This window comes from Lepidochelys kempii, chromosome 11 (assembly GCF_965140285.1).
Source record: "Lepidochelys kempii isolate rLepKem1 chromosome 11, rLepKem1.hap1, whole genome shotgun sequence".
NCBI classification, from domain to species: Eukaryota; Metazoa; Chordata; order Testudines; family Cheloniidae; genus Lepidochelys; species Lepidochelys kempii.
The window spans coordinates 81029501-81049227 of record NC_136390.1 but is presented as its reverse complement, the minus strand read 5'-3'; the positions used below and the strand labels follow the sequence as shown (position 1 = coordinate 81049227).

At 54.0% G+C, this 19727-nt stretch overlaps 1 protein-coding gene and 1 long non-coding RNA gene across 2 annotated transcripts; both read left to right on the top strand.

Moving 5' to 3' along the window:
* Positions 1 to 10368: 10368 nt before the first annotated feature.
* Positions 10369 to 11749, top strand: LOC144930940 (maestro heat-like repeat family member 5). Its single transcript, XM_078854719.1, has 3 exons — positions 10369 to 10499; positions 11317 to 11454; positions 11614 to 11749. Exons 1-3 carry the CDS (start codon positions 10369 to 10371, stop codon positions 11747 to 11749), a joined length of 405 nt encoding a protein of 134 aa, XP_078710845.1.
* Positions 11750 to 16598: 4849 nt separating this feature from the next.
* On the top strand, positions 16599 to 19024 carry LOC144929141 (uncharacterized). The gene is made up of 3 exons (XR_013634453.1): positions 16599 to 16674; positions 17506 to 17659; positions 18941 to 19024. It is a non-coding gene; the product is annotated as an uncharacterized LOC144929141 (long non-coding RNA).
* The last annotated feature ends 703 nt before the right edge of the window (positions 19025 to 19727 follow it).

Here is a 19727-nt window from a genome sequence, read left to right as displayed (position 1 = left end):
GAGCAAAGAAAACAGAAATTGACCTTGGCTGTTTCCATGTCTGTCCATTGGCAGAGGGGGCGTGAGCTCCATGGGGTGAGAGTCAGGCTAGGAACTGGAGCCAGTGACTGGGCTAGGACGGGATTACAGATCTGGTGCGTGGAGGTTTCTTGTTATAGAGCAAAAGGGGAGAAGCTGTGATGTGCTGTTTCCAAGAAAGGCTGTGACAAAGGTGGAACGGGGATCCTGGTGCCTCTCCCCAAGGAAACCTCAGTGCATCTCCTCTTGGACAGGAGCAGCAATTTTCATCCTAGCCGTTAAAGGCAACTTTAGGTTCATAAATTCAGTTTCAACGGCTCTAAGGCCAGGCCTGATCATCAAGTCTGACCTCCTGCATAACACGGGCCCTGGAACTTTCCCAGAAGAATTCCTCTTTCACCATGGTCCCAAGTGTCTTCACCTGGGGCTGGGTCTAGTCATGCGGGTAGAGCTCAGTGATAGAGTGTTTGACTGCACATTAAGTGGTCCTTGGTTCAAATCGAAGTGCCCCCATTGAAGCCTTTGTTAATAAGGGGCAGCAAATTTCAAAGAAACAAAGGATTCAAAAATGAACTAGATAAATTCATGGAGGATCGGTCCATCAATCGCTGTTAGCCAAGATGGGAAGGGATGGTGTTCCTAGCCTCTGTTTGCCAGAAGCCAGGAGTGAGCAACAGGAATGGATCACTTGATGATTCTCTGTTCATTCCCTCTGGGGCACCTGGCACTGGCCACTGTCGAAAGACAGGCTACAGGGCTAGATGAACCTTTCGTTTGACCCAGTGTGGCCAGTCTTTTGTTGTTTATATTCTTTTGTTGTATGAACCAGTCGTGGCTATTAGAGGAGCAGATGGCTTCAAAAGACCACTCTCTTGGATCTGGGAATCCTGGGCAGACTAATTCCCTTCCTTTAGAGTAGGACAGAAAAACCCATTTCCTCCGTCTTTCTATTCCAGGCTTCGTTCCTTTTTTCAAAGACTCACCTCTCGGGAGCACAGAGAGAGCCATGTGCACACGGTGTTCGTCCAACCGGCAGCCATGGAGGCATGCTCTGCCATCAGCCAGCAAGAACAGGCCTTGCCAGAGAAGCCCACGAGAAGCAAATGCTCGTGGAAGATCCTATCAGGCATGAAAAGACTCTGTGTCTGTAGCCAGTCTGACAACTCAATGGCAGATAGCGATGAGGAGAGAACAGTTTCCTCTCCAAGAAGGTGGACGTGCTTTTCCCTGAAGAAGGAGAAGAAGAAGAAGAAGAAGAAGAAGAAGAAGAAGAAGAAGAAGAAGAAAGCAGCCAAGAACCAGGTGGCGTCAGAGGAGGAGAAGCTGCAAGAGAAGCAAGACCAAGTTGAACTGGATCTTACAGGTGAGGATACAAATCACATGGTTAGCAAGGAGCATGTGAGGAATACTCTCACCAGTCAGTCTACAAGCCTTATGGAAGCGGGGGAACGGTCCCGCTATTGTGGGGAACTTTCCTGGCTTCTGCACTTCTCCGGTGAAATGGGCTAGAGGAAGGATCTGAGTCCTCGCTCCCACTTCCTTTCCCCAGAGGCCTCCCTGCCCTGGAGGACTCCCCTTCCACTCTCCTGTCTGGCAGAGTCCTCGTAACCCCAACAAGGCTGGGCCCAGGATTCCTGGGGGGCTCGACCCCCAACCTTGCTGTGGCCACCTAGGACAGAGGCTCGGGAGTCCCGACTCCGGGGTGCTCTCTCTGCACTGGGCGCTTCCCTGACCCACTGATCATTACATACGATTTAAAGCAAATACAGTTTATTTAATCAGCAATTAATTTAAAAAAGAATAAGGAAAAATGGGAAAGATGAAAGGAAAACACATCACCCCGCTCTGTGGCAGGGAACGTCACAAACCATGTCTCTGGAACGTCAGGGCCATTCACAGTTGGTTCCTTGTAGGTCCCAGGCCCCTTCTCCGGCCCTGGCTGTGCCGCAGGGATGCAGCGGGTCGGACACTTGCTCTGGTGGTGACCACACCCCTCCGGGCTTTGGGGAGTGGGTCCCTCCTTCCCCCCGGGTTCAGATCCCCCTCCCAGTCTGGCCTGCAAGGACCCTCGGCTGGGGGTGTCTCTCTGCGCTGGGCCCTTTGCCAGGGTCCCCCCTTGGCTGGCCCCAGTTGCTCTCCGCACCCAGCTCCAGCCCCAGCCCCAGCCCCACTGTTCGAGCTCCGGCTCCACCCTGCCTCAGCACGGATGCTGCTGCTCTGCCTCCAGCCCCCGGGGCTGCTTCTCCGGCCCCGCTGGCTCTGTGGCTGCAGCCCTGCTCCCAGCCCAGGGTCTGCTCTCCCTGGGCTGTCTCTCTGCCCCGCTGGCTGGCCTGCCTCTGCTCCCCAGCTCAGCTCGGGCCCCTGCTCTCGCGTTAGCTCGGCCCCACGCTGCCTGAGCCAGGCAATTCCAGCTCACGCGGAGGACGGGGACCTTTCTGACCCCCTGACTCCGTCATTAGCCTGCCCGCCCTGTCAATCAGGCTGACCTGGAGCGTTGGCCTCGCCCCATGGCCCCTGAGGACTGTCAGTATCAGAGTCCTGGTTTCCCATCCACCCTTCCCCTTCCTTTTGGGACTGGAACCTAGCCAACCAAAAACCCCACTGAGTTTGAGTAAGGGGCCAACAGTCCCCTTACACTTCCACATCAGGGCCGTCTCATGGGACAGTGATGGGTACCACAGACTCTGGAATCCATTTAGTGCCGGATCCTCTTGGAGAGGGTGGCAGAGGTCCATCGCTGAGGTGGGGAGAGCTGACAATGTCAGGTCACCCCCCTCTGGGGGTCTGGCCCTGTGGGGTGGGGAGTACTAACATTACTCCAGGCTGTAAGGGGAACAGAGAGGCTGGACGTTGTAGGAAATCATTTCTTTTCTCCTGGATGATAGGGGGCTTATTCCTTCACCCACTTACTTCCCTGGTCCTTCTCACATGAACAGAGAGCAACAATACCCGAAGTCCAAAGGTGCAAACAATTCGATGTTTATTGGGGTGAACTTCCAGCAAGCATGATTCCAGTTTCCTTCCTTAGTATCCTCCTTCCCAACTCTGACACCACAGAGCCTTACACCTGTGTCCCTGTTCCCATTCCTACCCTTAGCCAAACATGATTCCAATTTTCTTACCCCCATTCCCTTTTCCCATCTCCCCCTTTAGCAAAACATGATTCCAATTTTCTTACCCCCATTCCCCGTTCCCATCTCACACACCCACATGCCCACCCCCACCCACACCCACTCACTTCCTCATTGACTACAGATTATATAGTAAAACTTGAGTTCTGCTTCGCTATACCTTAACCAATCATTTTCCTGAAATTTAACTAACCAATCCTAACATATTGTAACATGATTATGTAACCAATTATATCCCACCACCTTAATTAGTTTACACCCAGCAAAATTAATTATACAGCAGACAGGAACAATCACAGAACCAGAGAGATTATACAGACAAACAATAGCAAAGTGGGAACTATAATGACAAAACAATACAGAAGTGAGGATTTCACATCCCAGCTATTGATAAGTGAGTTCTTGCCAGACAGGATGCTATCAAACTAAGTTTCCTTTTACATTTTCTAGGCACTTCCCTTTCTCTGGAGGTGATAGGAATACAATCCTGTCCTAATAGTGCCTAACAGCCCAATAGCACCTTATTTCAATGTGACTAGGTTGGAATGTGAGGATGTGACCGGTCGCTTCCCAGCTTATGGCTGCCTCTGCTGCTTAGCCAAAGGCCTGAACCTAAGCACAGGGCCACAAACTGTCACAGTAAGAGAAGGCCCTTACACCTTACAGTGATTTCTTTCTTTTATACCTCTAGAACTAGCCAAGCGATAAGAATACACCTAAATTCTTAGAGTCTAGGCCTTCACAGACAGGCCTGAATATCTATATCCTAACACTGGATCGGGTCCCTTTCATCAGGAAAATGCTCCCGTGGTCTCAGCAGGTCACAGCTGGGAACTGTACCAGAGCTGAGTCATTCCTTCTTGGGGGGTTAAATGCAAAACCAGGCCTGTTGCCCGTCACTGACGGGAAAGGTGGGCAAGGGGAGAGGAAGAGTAGAAAAGAAAAGAAACCGGCCCCGAGGTAAGAAGAAGTCTTGTTTGGTAAAAGCCCCCGGCTAAGAGGCATGAGATCGGAGTTCTCTGCTCAGCTCTGCCAACAACCTTCAGTCTGAGCCGGGGCAATTCGCTTCAGGGCTCTGTGCCCAGCTTCCACCCTCTGGAAACCAGGGAGAAGACATGGAAAAGCAAAACGTTAAGAATGGTTTCAGAGTAACAGCCGTGTTAGTCTCTATTCGCAAAAAGAAAAGGAGGACTTGTGGCACCAATAAATTGGTTAGTCTCTAAGGTGCCACAAGTCCTCCTTTTCTTTTAACGTTAAGAATGTTTCTTTCTGCTGCAGGGACGAAGAAGGAGCCGTCGGAGACGAAGGAGAAGTGGGAAAAAGGGAGCCCAGAAGAGCAGGAAGAAGAGCACGCTCCCGTCTCCTCATTAACGAGCATCTCCCCTAGGACGATGGTAATGACGCTGTGTGGCTGTGCTCATGGAAAGCACCCCTTGCTGTGTGTGTTCATATCTCCCGGAGCTGGGATCTCTGACAGGAGAACGACCTGCCCCTTGCTCAGGGGGCTGAAAAGGAACACTCTTGAAGTGTGATCAACTCCAGCCAGTCTTTACGAGTTTCTCTGGGTTGTCGAAGGAGGCCCAGTTTGACAAGGGGGTTTAGGCACCTCAAGAAGCCCAGGGGTGCTTCGTGGGATTGGCAGACGTGCCTGGCTCAGGTGCCTGATTCTGAGGCACTTCCCATGGCCCACAGGCACGGCTGAAAGTCAGACCAGGCCCATCCCTGCCCTTGTCGGGGTGACCCGCATATCTCCTGGCTGTGGGGTTCTGGCCCATCTCGTGGCACCAGGACCACTTCGAGACAGAACCGATGAGTCTGCTCTCCAGCCTGAGCTAACAGCCGCATGGGTTTTAGCTCCTGTGGCAGGGGCTCCTGCATTGAGATCCCAGGTTCGACCCCGCCTGCTGACATCTGGGCTCCGTCCGAGTCACAAAGGCACCTCGACGCCCTTGTGACTCTTGCTGTCAGGGACAGAGCACCCTGCAGCGCGTACAAAAGTCTGCAATTCTGGGAGCTCCTGAGGTGCCGGGGGGCTGGAGTGTGGAGGCGAGTCGGCCACTCCGGTGTGCTCTGCTGCGTCCTCAGCTGCGGGCATCCAGGACAGACGGTGCTAATCCAGCGCCACGCAGGCCAGCCGCAGCAATCCCCAGGGGCTGCCCTGGGACACCCAGGCAAAGGCCTCCAGCACCCCAGGCCCTGGGGTGAGGTGACCCTGGAACCGGGCCCCCAGGAGTAACATTGTGCCCAGTGAGTTCTGACCCACAGGAGCCTGGCCCCGGAGGCCCACGGTTTGGGGTTCTCCTCAGCCAGGCAGACTCGCTCCTTCAGTCTCAGCTACTTTCTCTCCTGCCGGCGATTCCTGCCTGTTTTCTGGCAGCGCCTCACGCTGCGGGGTGGGGAAGGAAGAGGGCGTTTCCCTTTGGGCCCTATTCTCACTCCTTTCCTCGCAGACACTGTGGGCTGCCAGAGTTGCTGAGCCAATCTCCTCAGGCGCTCGGGGTGGGATGGGACATGGGGCAGGTTCTCCAGTGACCCCTCGGCGACACTCAAGGAGCAACTCGAATGGGCTTTGCAGGACATTGAGGCTTTCTCAGCAAAAGCTGGGCATCCTGGGAGGAGGGGCTAGAGAGGGAGGAAATGGGGTGGCCCTTGGGGTCCCCGCACTGCCCGAGAACCTCCCGTCTCTTCTCAGGAGAGGGGGACAGAGTGTGGACGAAAGGCTGAGGAAACCTTGGCACCTGGGGAGGCTTTTTAAGAAATGGGCTCAGCCGGAGTCTCCAGGCTCCCTCGGCGCTGGCAGCCTCCCCCGGGGACAGACTGTTCCAGGGCAGCTGCCCGAGGGAAAAACTCAGTCCCCACAGGCTTTGTCCCTGTTCATTGCAGACCCTCGAGGAGCACCCTTCCTCAGACCCGCTCCACGCCCTGCTGATGACAGCCGTGCAGGGTCTGACAACACCCACCCTGCAGAGATTTAGAGCCGCAGAGGAAGAGCTGAGGGCCATCGTATCTCTCCACGGAGACAAGATGGAGAGAGTAAGAGACGCCTGCAGTGGGGCAGGGGGATGCTGGGCAGAGTGGGGGACGGGAGAATCGCCTCTCCTAGGAAACCGTTCCTGGGACACACTGGCATGGTGCTTTGAAAGTTGGCTCAGCCCCTTGCCATTCAGCGCTTGGCCGCGGGGATCCGCGGCGTCAGGTTTTGAAGTGTTCTCTGCCCGAAGGAGCTCTGACACTTCCCTGAGGACGCCCAGCCACACTGAAGGTGAGTGACAGCCCCAGCCCTGGCAAGGCAGCACTCACCTAGTCTGCTGACGAGCCTCCACATTAGGCTCCAGGAGCAGACATGGTTTCCTCAGACATGCTGCAGGGCCTTGTTTTCCAGCTGAAGTATCAGGAAGAATTTGGCTTTGCACGTCTCTCTCTGTCTCTCCCAAGCTCTGATCCCGTTTCCCACCCCGCTAGCAGAACAGGTCACCAGAATCCTCCACCCAGGGCTGTAACTCCTGCTCCTTGTTCGAGAGAGGCAAGAGCCATGACCAATTCCTCATGGAAGAGCCCTCGGGGGGGCCTTGTCCCTTTAGGGTCTGTCTAGCCTGTGCTGCAAACTCTGCAGCAGGAGCCTGAAAGCCTCCTGGCCCTATGGACTTGGGCTCCCAGGGCTGGCACTGTGGGACCAAAACAGGAATGCAGACTCTTCTGGGTGTGGGCTGGACCTTGATCTCTGAAGCCCAGGGAGGAGGGGAGCTTCAGAGCCTGGGCTCCAGCCCAAGTCACCACGTCTACACTGCTGTTCTTGGTGCCAGAGCCTGAGCCCGAGGGTAGAGAGCCGGCTTTAAGATTTGTTACGGCAGGTTTTACAATCCCGCAGCACAGAGGTTCTCCTTAGGGCTGGGGCCTGGAGCTGGCTCGCCCCATCCAACTAGCCCGGCCTGCCATCTCTAGGATGGGCTCTGGGGTCTGGAGCAGTGGTTCTCAGCCTGCGGCCCAATCAGCACAGAGCTGCGCCCCATGGGACATCCTCAGGGCCAAACAGGTAGGATTGGATGTGGCCCACAATGGAAACTAGGTTGAGACCCCTGGTCTGGAGGAACTGATTGTGCTAGAAAGAGCAACAGGAAGCTGCAGAGACTGAGGAAAGGCTCCTGCAGGGAAGCCTTTGAGAGCAGGGCTGAGAGCAGTTTGCCATGGCAGGGAAGGCCCTGGGACATCAGGGGAGTTTCGGCTGTGCCCCCTGTTAGGTTTTGGGGAAGGCTTTTGTGTGTGTTTCTGAGCTTTAAGGTGCTAAACCAGACCTGCGGAAGACTGGGGTTCCTGGACTTGTCAAAGCCTCTTTCTTCAGATTAGGGAGGAGCCAAGATGGGAAACTGAGGTCAGAGGCGGCTTGCAGGGCTGCCAGGAGGGGTTCTCTGGGAGGAGGCCACTCTTTGATTAATCCATCCCTCAACTTCCTGGCATTCTTTCAGGTTGGAGACGTCGTGGGAGGGATCTTAATCTGGCTCGACAACGTGTGTGATCCCAGAGCCAGAAAAGCAGCGCTGAGGGCCACGGCCTTGCTGGCTCGCTCCCACCCCCAGGTCGTGGTTCTGACCTGTGTGGCTCACACGCTGTCATCGCACAGGTAGGAAGCTGCTCTGTTATCACCTCAGTCTGTTATTTCTCTTCCTGCTCCCACTGACAGGCCACAGGCCGGGAAGGGTCCGTGGGGCTCACACAGTTGGAGGGAGTTTCCTGCTGTGCGGAGAGCTGTCCATGCTTACTAAGAGGAGATGGCCAAACCCAGCCGCTGAGGAGCCAACCCCTCCTCCTGCACTCCCCGGGATGGAGACGTGCCAGTTTTCTGGAGAATTCCAGCATTGTCCTGATTTCTATGGGTCACCCACTTCCTCTCAGATCCAGTACAGGGCCAATAAATGACTTTGGGGCTCACTCAACATCCCTCGCTCATGAAGTCTGGCTGCTCCTTAGTGCATGAGAGAAGGCAGAGATGGAAATGGCCCATGAGCCCCATCTGTCTATCCTCTGCAGACCAGGGCAGGATTGTTACCTGTCGTCAGATCCCTAGTTATTCCATGGCTGAGGAATAGGTCAAAAAATACACTCATTCTTCTGGAGCTGTGCAGCAGAGGTAAATCTCTGAAGACAGAAATTTCCAGGGCTTATTGTTGCAAAAAAGACAAAACATCATCCACACATGACCAGAGCGTAAATGCAGTGCATCCTGCCTGAGTCTGCAGACAGCCGGCAGTAATAGCTCTGAGAGGGGTGAGTGCCTCTTTTCATCTCAATATGGTGTAAACTCTGAGTCCTGCTGGTTATTGCTGGTCACTTTGCAGAGTCATCCATCTGAGGTGTTTAGAACACAATCCCCATGTCCCGAGGGGCCGTGAAACCCAACTTGGACCCTAGCCAGAGGTCACAACTCCGGCTTTCCTCGGCATCTTCTGCAATGCTGTTCTGCACTGCCCAGAGACAAATCTGTGTCACATGGGAGAGCAAATTGAAGAGCAGCATGAAAGAAATTGAATTTCTTGCCGAGCCTCAGCCTCAGCGTTGAATAAATACAACATTCTCTGAAGGGACTTGCCCAGCCTCAGCCTCCCCACACCAATCGGTGTTTCCAGTGAGAGATGCCTTTCCTGCCTACATTGCAAGCCTCTCCCTGGGGAGGGCGAGAGGTGGCCAGGCAGGGAAGGTCTGACTTCTGTTTCGGACTCTGCAGATGTGCCCTTGAGCTGTGGAAGGCCTTGGGTGAAGAACCCCAGCTCACCAGGGAGGTGCTGCGGCAGCTGCTGGACAAGCTCCAGCAGAGACGCCGGGAGGAGAAGAGCGGCTATGTGTCCCTGGCTGTAAGTGAGATTTGAGATGTCACTTTGCGAACGCACCACCGCAGGGAGGATGGTGCATCTTTGTGTGTGTGTGTGTGTGTGTGTCTGTGTGTGAGCTTCGCCCCTTCTGAGCTTCAGGCCACAGCTCCACTCCACAGCTCAGCTGACCTAACCTCCCTCGGCTCACAGCCGCCACAGCAAGCCCATCCCTTGGGTGCGGCTGCACTTTGCTGCTTGTGTCAGCCAGGGCCGGCTCCAGGTGCCAGCAAAGGAAGCAGGGACCTGGGGCAGCCAATAGAAAGTTGGGGCGGCACGTCCGGGTCTTTGGCGGTAATTCGGCAGCGGGTCCTTCATTCCCTCTCTTCCTCTTCAGCGCCACTTCGGGGGCAGCTCAATCGGGTTTTTCTTTTCTTTCTCTTCTCCGCTTGGGGCCGCCAAAAAGCTGGAGCCAGCCCTGGTGCCAGCAGCGCACGTCCTCACCAGAAGCGCTTGTCGCGATTCCTCGGTCAGGGTGGGGCATTGCGGGAAGGCTCCTGAGGGTCAGTTGACATAAACGACGCGGTGTCCACGCTGACACTGCATCGACCGAACTGCATTGACTTGGACTCTCTGCCCCTTGTGGACGTGGAGTTATGAACTTGGCCCCCAGGGGCAGTTCTGCCAATGGGAAGGAAATTCCATAGTTAGGGTGATGCTGGGTAAGTGGCCTTGTGTTGACCTAACTCTGTCGTGTAGATCAGACCTTCGTGTGTCCTGGCCACTTCCAATCAAACCAAAGAGGTGTAAATAAAGTTTCCCCCAGGTAAAAGTTACAGATCTTAAGTGGTTTCTCTGTTGGTACCCTGGCTCCGTCGTCTTCTGCTTTAGATGGCCCTTTAGTGAGCAGGTGCAGTTTGGGCGTCTATTGGAAGTATCCAGGTTTCTGGCTTTGTAAACTGTGGCTAGAAACCTTCCCAGCATGGGATCTTGAGATGTCCAGTACGTTTGACTGGGCCAGAAACACTGGGCCTATGAGAACGCATCTCCTCAGGATGATTTCAGCCCGTCCAGTCACGGCTGGAAAGCCAAAGCGCAGGGTCTGCACCATTAAGAGAAATAACGGGGAATAACGTCACCCAGACTCTTCTGATCTTTCCATAGGGTTCCATCCTGCTTCCGTTCCAGCAATGGGGGAAGGTTTAGGAGCTTCCAAATGTCTCCTCCCCTCTCAGGAGCCAATCCTCTTTTGTAACATGCTGGAGAGGAAATGAGACATGACAAAAGGACAGTCGCAAATGGCAATGGGGGCAGGGGGCAGATTGGGATAGTTGAGTGAAATTCTTTCCCCCCTCCAGGCCATGAAGACCATTTACGAGGTCCTTTTCCTTTGGGGATACCGAGAAGCCATCCTGGAAATGTATCCCCAGCTGCTCATCCTCTGTGTCAGGCAAGTGCAGTTTGTGATGGATCTGCGCTTGCCAGGGACCTACATGGCCAGCGAGACATCCAGCCCCGAGGAGGGATCCAGCTGCCTCAGTCTCCTAAGGTAATGACTGAAAGGAAAAGGAAGAACAGTTTTGTTCTGCTAAACACCTGGGGTCCGTTCATGGCCATCGGTGGTTCGGGTGCTGTCGTTGGCCCAGGCTCAGTTGGGTGCAGCTCTCTCTTGAGGAAAAGGGTTGAGAGCCGTGTGTTCTTGTGAGTCACACTCGCTCATCTGACGCCGTCCACAGGCCAGCTGCTTTCCCCACACACTCAGGCAGCAGCCATGTTTGTGCATCCATCCACCTGTGCCACCCGCCAAAGGGTCAGTGCTTTCATCACTGTCTGCTGAGCAAATCTGGGGGCCTCCGTCCCCGAACGCAGACAGAGCCACACCGTCAGCACATGGGGCCAGACCCTGCAGGATCTCAGCCTCACAGGCAGGCAGGAGGAAGAGGGACCAGTTCATCTGGTTCTGTGGGCACAGTGAGGGGCTTCCATCTACACGGGAAAACCAGAGCGCCGGAAGACACCTCAGGTGGTGTAAACTGACATCGCTTTGCTCGCTTACACCAACTGAGGACCCGACCCCACATGCCAGCTTGAGTCCTGTTACCTGTCACAGTAAAGAGTCAAGTATTCAGCCATAGGGAGTGATGACACCAATCATCTTAAGAAGCTACATTGTCACTAATTGGTTAGAAACTCAACGAAACTGCAGTGTAGACAGGGCCCATTGGGCAGGGAAGCACCATGATATCACACTGGATCTATCCTCGGGGAGGCTAGCTACTGCTGACCATGCTGTGTTTCCCAGGGCTTGTGCAGATTTTCCATGCCTGGGGCTGATCTCGTTGCCTGAGACTGGTTTTTCTCTTTAGCACGTCAGTGGAGGCTGTGAAGACTCTTTTCTCCATGCCCGGCTACTGGAAGGAATTTGCCATCATCCAGTTTCAGCAGGGTTGGGACACGATAGCCTCCCGATATTACTACTCACAGGGTGTTGGCCTGATTGCAAGGTAGGAGCCCAAAGTTTCCTCCTCACTGGGTCTCTCTTGGGAATGGGATTTCCGTGTGAAATATTTCTCTGTTCCAGGCTGCCAGCTCAGCCCAGCAACTGGAGAGGAACTCTCTCTCCCCCTTGAAAATCACAAGGGACTTTCTGTTCCATGTTCCAGAGCCATGATCGAGTGTGAGAACCCTCAGCTCCCTGCAGTTTTCAGAGAGGCAATCACCATCGTCCAGAGTGAGAGGGAGGAGGAGCAGAGAACAATTGCCATGGCTTTCTGTATTGAGGTGAGATACATTAGTTGATAGGCACAAGGGGGCTTTCTGGAGAGCAGCTCAGGCCAGTAAGCTCTGGGGCACATTGTCAGCAGCTCAGCAGCCTTACCGCCAGCTAGCTCCTCTCTGCACAAGGATGGTTGTGGGGCATGGCAAAGAGAGGGAGGGAGAGACAGGGTGAGATTGCTCCTGGCTGGATGTGCCTCGATGGGATTATGGGACAAGAGGAGAGGTTTCTCCAGTGCCCCAAGACCATGCTTCTCTCCTCACCTTTTTCTGAGGTTCTGCTTTTCTTCTGTCCCAGGGGTCTCTGCATGGCGCTCAATGAGGCCTGGAGATGCCCCTTTCCCTGGGGGCTGATTTGTGAGCTGTGCATGGGTCCAACTTTTGGGAATGAACCAACTGAAACAGCAGCAACTGGCTCCCTACGCACCAGAGACTTTGGGTGGGAGTAAGTGGCCCTTTGGTAAAGACGACTGTCCAGGGAACAGACCCCCCAGGAAGACCTCTGCTCCTCAACCTGATGTTGATTTGCCTCTTTGCAGTTTCTCCAGAGTCCTTCCATTGACACAGTGCTGACAAAATCAGAGCTCCGGGCGCAGCTCATGGAATGGACCAAGGACACAAATCCCGTCATATGTAAGCTCAGTCTGCGAGGCCTTGGCAGTATTGTGTTCCAGCCAGAAAAGGTAAGAGGCGTGGATTGCCCAGGGGACCAAGGAAGCCGATGTCTCTCAAATAGCTCGGAAACGAGAGCCAGATCCCCACATAACCCTTGTTGTTTAACACACAGCCCTCAAATGGTGGAGGTGCTTTCCTGAGCAAATCAAGGCATGACGTGCTCCCTGCTCCCATGAGCGGAGCCCTGATTGCAGATGGGATGCAATGGGGGAGGTGGGGTGAGCAACGACAAAGGTTACAGTGAGCAGCTGGCACAGAGTGACAGGAGAACGACTTTCTGCCCCGTTGGGGGGCTCTGCCATCCGTGGTTTCTCCTAGGCGGGAGTGGTGCAGCACGTGCTCCAGGCTGTCACCCCGGAAAGTAATGAGTTGCCTTCTTCATTCCTGCAGGTGAGATGGTTACAGGCCCAGCTGCCAGGAACCGTTGCCAGGTTTTGTGACCGGGATGGAGGGTGTGTCAAGGAGGCCATGCACAAAGCTCAAGACATCATCTACCTCCTCAAGAGGGAGGGGCTTGGCTCCATCTCCCAGGACATTGCAGTCAGCCTTCGCCCCTTCATTGATGACGTAAGGCTTGGAACCCCAGGAGAAGCCCGTTCCCCCCCCTCCACCTGTCTCTGATGCCCTTGTCTCTCTCTCCCCATCTCCTTGGCTCCCGCCCCTCAGGCCTGCCATGGAGCCTCCAAGGAGCTCCCCCGCCATGGGTGGGGAATGTCCTGCTTAGCCACCTCCCTGTCAGAGCTCTTCTCGCCAAAGCTCAGTCTCAGCGCCATGCTCCTAGCCCCTGCTGCAGCCTGGCCTGGGGGAGAGGGGGCCTGGCCCTGGGCAGATACCCAGCTGTCTGGAGAACACAGGCCCCCAAAGAGGTGGAGATTCTCAGCAGGAAAGAGGTGGGTCGGGAATGGCCCAGCTCTCAGGGGCACCGAAGAGCAAAAGAAATGCTGTGTTTTGTAGCAGCGAATCCCTGCAAGGCTCCAGCAGCGGCTTCTCCCCTTCCCCAGACCAGTCTCCAGCAGACTTCCCTCCCTCTCCCCAAATCTTCTCGGGTTCTGGGATTCATAGATTCATAGATTCATAGATATTTAGGTCAGAAGGGACCATTATGATCATCTAGTCTGACCTCCTGCACAATGCAGGCCACAGAATTTCACCCACCACTCCTAAAAAAGACCTCACACCTATATCTGTGCTATTGAAGTCCTCAAATTGTAGTTTGAAGACCTCAAGGAGCAGAGAATCCTCCAGCAAGTGACCCGTGCCCCATGCTACAGAGGAAGGCGAAAAACCTCCAGGGCCTTCCAATCTGCCCTGGAGGAAAATTCCTTCCCGACCCCAAATATGGCGATCAGCTAAACCCTGAGCATATGGGCAAGATTCATCAGCCAGATACTACAGAAAATTCTTTCCCGGGTAACTTGGATCTTACCCCATCTAAAAACCCATCACAGGCCATTGGGCCTATTTACCATGAATATTTAATTACCAAAACCATGTTATCCCATCATACCATCTCCTCCATAAACTTATCGAGTTTAATCTTAAAGCAAGATAGATCTTTTGCCCCCACTACTTCCCTCGGAAGGCTATTCCAAAACTTCACTCCTCTGATGGTTAGAAACCTTCGTCTAATTTCTAATCTAAATTTCCTAGTGGCCAGTTTATATCCATTTGTTCTTGTGTCCACATTGGTACTGAGTTTAAATAATTCCTCTCCCTCTCTGGTATTTATCCCTCTGATATATTTATAGAGAGCAATCATATCTCCCCTCAACCTTCTTTTAGTTAGGCTAAACAAGCCAAGCTCCCTGAGTCTCCTTTCATAAGACAAGTTTTCCATTCCTCGGATCATCCTAGTAGCCCTTCTCTGTACCTGTTCCAGTTTGAATTCATCCTTCTTAAACATGGGAGACCAGAACGGCACACAGTATTCCAGGTGAGGTCTCACCAGTGCCTTATATAACGGTACTAAAACCTCCTTATCCCTACTGGAAATACCTCTCCTGATGCATCCCAAGACGACATTAGCTTTTTTCACAGCCATATCACATTGGCAGCTCATAGTCATCCTATGATCAACCAATACTCCAAGGTCCTTTTCCTCCTCCGTTACTTCTAGTTGATGCGTCCCTAGCTTATAACTAAAATTCTTGTTATTAATCCCTAAATGCATGACCTTACACTTCTCACTATTAAATTTCATCCTATTCCTATTACTCCAGTTTACAAGGTCATCCAGATCCTCCTGTAGGGTATCCCTGTCCTTCTCTAAATTAGCAATACCTCCCAGCTTTGTATCATCTGCAAACTTTATTAGCACACTCCCACTTTTTGTGCCCAGGTCAGTAATAAAAAGATTAAATAAGATTGGTCCCAAAACTGATCCTTGAGGAACTCCACTGGTAACCTCCCTCCAACTTGACAGTTCACCTTTCAGTAGGACCCGTTGTAGTCTCCCCTTTAACCAATTCCCTATCTAGGATTCTAGGCTCTCCAGACAGAAACTGCCTCTGGGACACCCTGGGGCTGCGCTGTCCTGCCCAGGGTCTCAGGCCCTGCACAAGATGTCTATGGCGCTGGCCTGGTGTCCGCCCTGCTCCCCCCACCCAAGTCAGTTCACACGGGGGAACCGGAGCAGCGGGCGGATTATGACTCTGTCGCGTTCTGCTCTGATACTGCCTGGCTTTAACCGGGCGTCCCCACCCCCCGTGTGTCATTGCCAGGAGAGGGGCAGTGTGCGCTCAGCTGCCATTTCACTGCTTGGCAACGTGGTGAGCAGGGTGCAGGACCCGGACAAAGCCCTCGTGCAGCAGGAAATCATCCACTGCTTGCTCCCGCTGCTGCTGCATCTTGCAGACCAGGAGGAGAGTGTGACACTGGTAAGTGCCACGGACATTATTTCCTTCAGAGCAAAGAGCCAGAATCCCCTGGGGCCCCCACTCCAGTCATCGCCAGAGCCCCTTGCCCAAGCAGAGTCTTCTCCTCCCGGCTTCACTCCATGCTGGAGCCTCGTGCCTCATCCATCCTCACAGCACACAGCACAAGGGGTGGAGAAGGTCCAGTGTCCCCCACACTATCCCTCTCTCAGTGAGAACCCTCTTGGTCTCCCCTTCTCTTGCAGCGATGTAAACTGACGCTCTTCCGCTGCGCAGTGTTTCTCGGCTGGGCTCATTTGAAGACGCTGTTCCGCAGCATGGCCTGGGATGGCTCCTCACAGCTCTTGAAGAGTGTCGGGAAGTGCCTGGTAGGTGAATTCCTTGTGCCTTGAGAGGGGTGAATGGGGACTTGAGAGAGACCTTTCTAACCCCACAGCCTGAGGACCCATCCGCTTCGGTCGGGTTGCAAGACTCTGTTCCAGGCTCTCTGCTGGTTCATTTCTGCAGGAGTTACAATCCGTTCCCATTGTTGACAGTTTCCTCCACAACTGTCAGACCTCCAAACTTTTGTCTTTTCAAATGAAAGCGGAGGTTCTGGAGAACACAACAGTGACTTCAGAGAGGTGCTGCTCTGGTGTATGGGTTCGTATTGGCGGTTGCCATGCCCTGGCTATATGCTTTGGCTTTCCTGGACTATTCGCTGTGGGGAGAATATGCCATTTGTATATTGTGCATTTCTTCCTTCTTTCTTTCCAGATGCAGAACAACGAGAGCCACATCCCCAAATTCCTGTTCCAGGCCCTAGACTACCTGGAAAGCTCACAGACAACAATACGACACTCTGCAGCCTTGTTCATTGGTAAGCAGAGCAAATTCACTTCAGCTTTCTTAAATGTTTCCTTCAAAGCCCTTTTCTAGACAGCTGCTCTGTTCCCTCCGACAGCACCAGAATCCTAAAACGGTGTGTGTGTGTGTGTGTGTGTGTGTGAGAGAGAGAGAGAGAATTAACATGTATTCCAAGATGAAGGGAGCAACTTAGCTGTATCGACTGCACCAACTTCCCCTGCCCACAACAGCTCTTTGGCTGCACCTAGGGGAGATTGAATTCACATCATGCTGGTTTGATGTGAATTCAGTCTCCTTTAGAAATCAGCTTCTCAGTAACTGCTGGGCATCTGATGCTTTATCTAATGTGCTTTGTGAAGAGATGTAAGGAATGTATTTAATTTTCCGAAGGGCTGTCTTGGGGAAATGGCTGCATCTTCAGCAGTTTTCAGCGAAGGATTTGAAAAGTAATGAGATCCATTGTATTCATTGTATGTCTAGGAAATACTATCCACCATTACTGTGATTTGTTGTCTGAAACAGTGAATGAAGATGGCATCTTCCGCCTGTATGAAGGTAAGGAAAGATCTCTGTGTGTTTGTGCCTCTGTGGGAAGTACAGGGGTGCAGCACAGGGCCCGAACACAGGTTTGAATGTGGACACAGGTCCCTCTCTGTCTGAGAACAGCATTTAAGGAAGAAGGATGGTCATGCGAGCGTCATCGAGCTACCACAATATGTGTATGGGAGCAGGGGAATTCCATCTCTAGCTCCTAGTCTAGACGTTGCCTTAAAGCTGTGTGGGGAAAGTGTCTTCATAAAGGTCTGAAAGTCTGTAATGGAAGGCCTGACAGTATTGAAAAGAGCCGTAGTTATTAAGGATGATGATGATGATGACAATTACCCTCATCACCTGCCCTCCCTGTAATGGAGTGATTGCAGGCCAGGGAGATTCCCTCCGAGATTGGTCATCAGCTCACAGGAAATCCCATGAGGGCACATGGGAAACACTTCTCCCTGTGACCTCTTGAGGAATGAAGGCACAGGGCCACAAAAGATTTCAGTAGACATTAGGAGCCTAAATCCCTTTGTGGATCTCGGCCTAAATGTTGGATGGTTTAATGTCGCTGCGGCTGTCACTTTCCTGTTCCATCGAAAGAACAAGTGCCCCCAACCATCTGTGTGTAGGGGTGTGTGTACGGGTGTAGGCCGGCGGAGGGGGAAGTGACAAGAACGGGGTCTCCTCTCTGTGCAGGGCTATTTTGGGAGGAGCGGAGTTGTTGTTCTTGTGCCCTTAGACTCTTGGGGAGCTAATAGCAGGGGGCGATGGCCATCGGGAGTGGAGATTTCCTAGGCACCAGGCACATCAGCACCAGAGGCTTTTCAACCCGTTTCCTCTTGGTTTCAGCTTTTCAGGAAGTGCCTTTGAAATCTGACAGGACCACGTGGTACATCCTCAACAGACATTATAAATGGTTGCAGAAGCTTGTAAATCTCGTGTCGGGTTCTGCATTTGACTAGGGAACCGGGACCGACACAGAAGAGCTCTTTGTCCTGCTATGGTACGTACACCAGGCGCTTATCAACTTTTTGGTGTCCCTAGCCTCTGTTTGCCAGCAGCTAGGAATGGGTGACAGGGCATAGAGCACTGGAGGATTCCTGTCTGTTCACTCCCTCTGGGGCACCTGGCAGTGGCCACTGTCGGAAGACAGGATACTGGGCTAGATGGACCTTTGCTCTGACCCAGTCTGGCCTTTCTCATGTTCTTATGTTTGGAACTGGGGCTGAACAACGAGGTGGATATTGGCAGATGACACAAGATTATGCAGATTAATCAGCCTAGAGGAGACTTTGAAGAAGTTCAAAGGGATCTAATCAAGCCATGTGACTGGGCAGCACCATGGTGGATGAAAACCAGCGCTGACCAGGGCAGGGCCATACACATGGAAAGCAGTGCGGTGAACGACTCCTCCATGTCGCTGGGTTCAGAAGCCAAAGCACGGCTGGCTGGGCCCAGTGGTTGGAGCAAGGGCGCTGGGGCCGCGTGCTCAGAGTGGTGGAGGTCGAGCCGAGGGGAGCCAAGGGTTGGAGCTGGAGTCAGGAGTCAAGAGCAGGATTGGAACAGGCTGGGGAGTAGGGCCAGGGCCGGATTAACAATTCCCGGCCCATGGGAGCTGCGGGGGAACGCGCGGAGGGAGGGCAGAGCCGACAGGCAAGAGCAGCCCCCGGGACAGAGGTTCCCGGTGCAGTGCTCATCGCGGCGACATGGCTGTGGGGGGACAGGAAGAGCAGCGCGCGGAGCCGCCTCGCCCCCACCCCAGCCAGGCAGAGCCGGCCCGGCTGGAACGCAGCACACAGGGGCTTTAGGGGCTGCAGCTCGGGCCCCCCTTAGCCCTGCTCCTTTCCTGAGTGCACCATTGCCCCACTTCTGCCCCATTGCCACCCTCTGTTACAGGGCAGCACCCTGGAGCTGATCTCTGACATCTCTCTCCCTGGAATGAAGTCACTGCAGAGTCAGCACAACCCCACCTTTGGGCACCATGTAGGACATCTCACCCCACCGCACAGAGCCCGACATTCACACAGCTTCTCGCATGTGGTTCCCTCACTCATCAGTGCCAGGCGGAGAGAGGAGAAATTCTCCCAGACTCCCTTTAACCATTGCCAGCCCCCAGGGTAGTAGCGGTTGCCGGGGGTTGGGTGCTCTCTTTAAGAAATGCCAGCTCTCCGGGAAGCTGCAAATGAACATTAGCAAAGTGGGGTGGTTTTGTGCAGTGGAAAACCACCGTGCTTGAAGGTTTTGTTTTTCTAATTTGTGCTCCTGCCCTTTCTCCCTCTTCCAGACATCTAGAGGCCAACAGGAGCCAACTGAGCCCACCACTGATCCCATCTCTTGTGAGATGGCAAAGCAGCTGTTGCACGGGAAGGAGGAGACAGAAGAGGCCGAGCAGCGTGTGCCGGGGTGTACCAGCCCCACGTAACCCCACAGTCTAGGCGGAGGAAGCCAAGCCCCTCCCCAGCCCTGCCGGACACGCTACAACTGGAGCACCAGTGTGAAAGGGAGCAGCTCAGCTCACGCTAGGCAGAGCACCGAAAATGGAGGATGCACCTTGGAGGCTCCAGTCCAGAAGCAGCTGAAGCCCCAAGGCGCTGAGACCCAGCAGCACCCCCGGGTGCCTGCAGACGTGCAAGGGAGATCGGAGTGTCTGGGAGTTTCCCACGCCGGGAGCCCAGAGACCCCCAGCCCGTGGCCGAGAGACTTCTCCTCTGAAGTAACCTGGGTGAACGAGCCATTGTCATGCTGAGTGACGTCAGCATGTTCTGGTTGGATCCCCACTGACTCAACGGCAAACACATTGGCCACGGACAAGGCCCTGGGCTAGGGCAAGGGGGAGTAAGGAGAGTCTGGGTCCCCCTGCCCTGGCTGCCATTCATCCTCGGGTGGCTGCCCACGTCCCCATTGCGCCACTAGACTGCACAGCCGTTGACTCTGGTCGTTGGGCCACACAGCCCCGACGGAGAGGACAGCCACACGGACTCTGGTCGTTGGGCCACACAGCCCCGACAGAGAGGGCGGCCGCACGAACTCTGGTCGTTGGGCCACACAGCCCCGACGGAGAGGGCGGCCGC

Excerpts from the sequence above, each read along its gene's own strand:
- LOC144930940 (XM_078854719.1), top strand. The coding sequence starts at position 10,369 with ATGTATCCCCAGCTGCTCATCCTCTGTGTCAGGCAAGTGCAGTTTGTG. Across the intron at positions 10,500-11,316 it reads AGCTGCCTCAGTCTCCTAAG|CACGTCAGTGGAGGCTGTGA; the intron begins GTAATGACTGAA and ends TTTTCTCTTTAG. Across the intron at positions 11,455-11,613 it reads GGTGTTGGCCTGATTGCAAG|AGCCATGATCGAGTGTGAGA; the intron begins GTAGGAGCCCAA and ends TCCATGTTCCAG.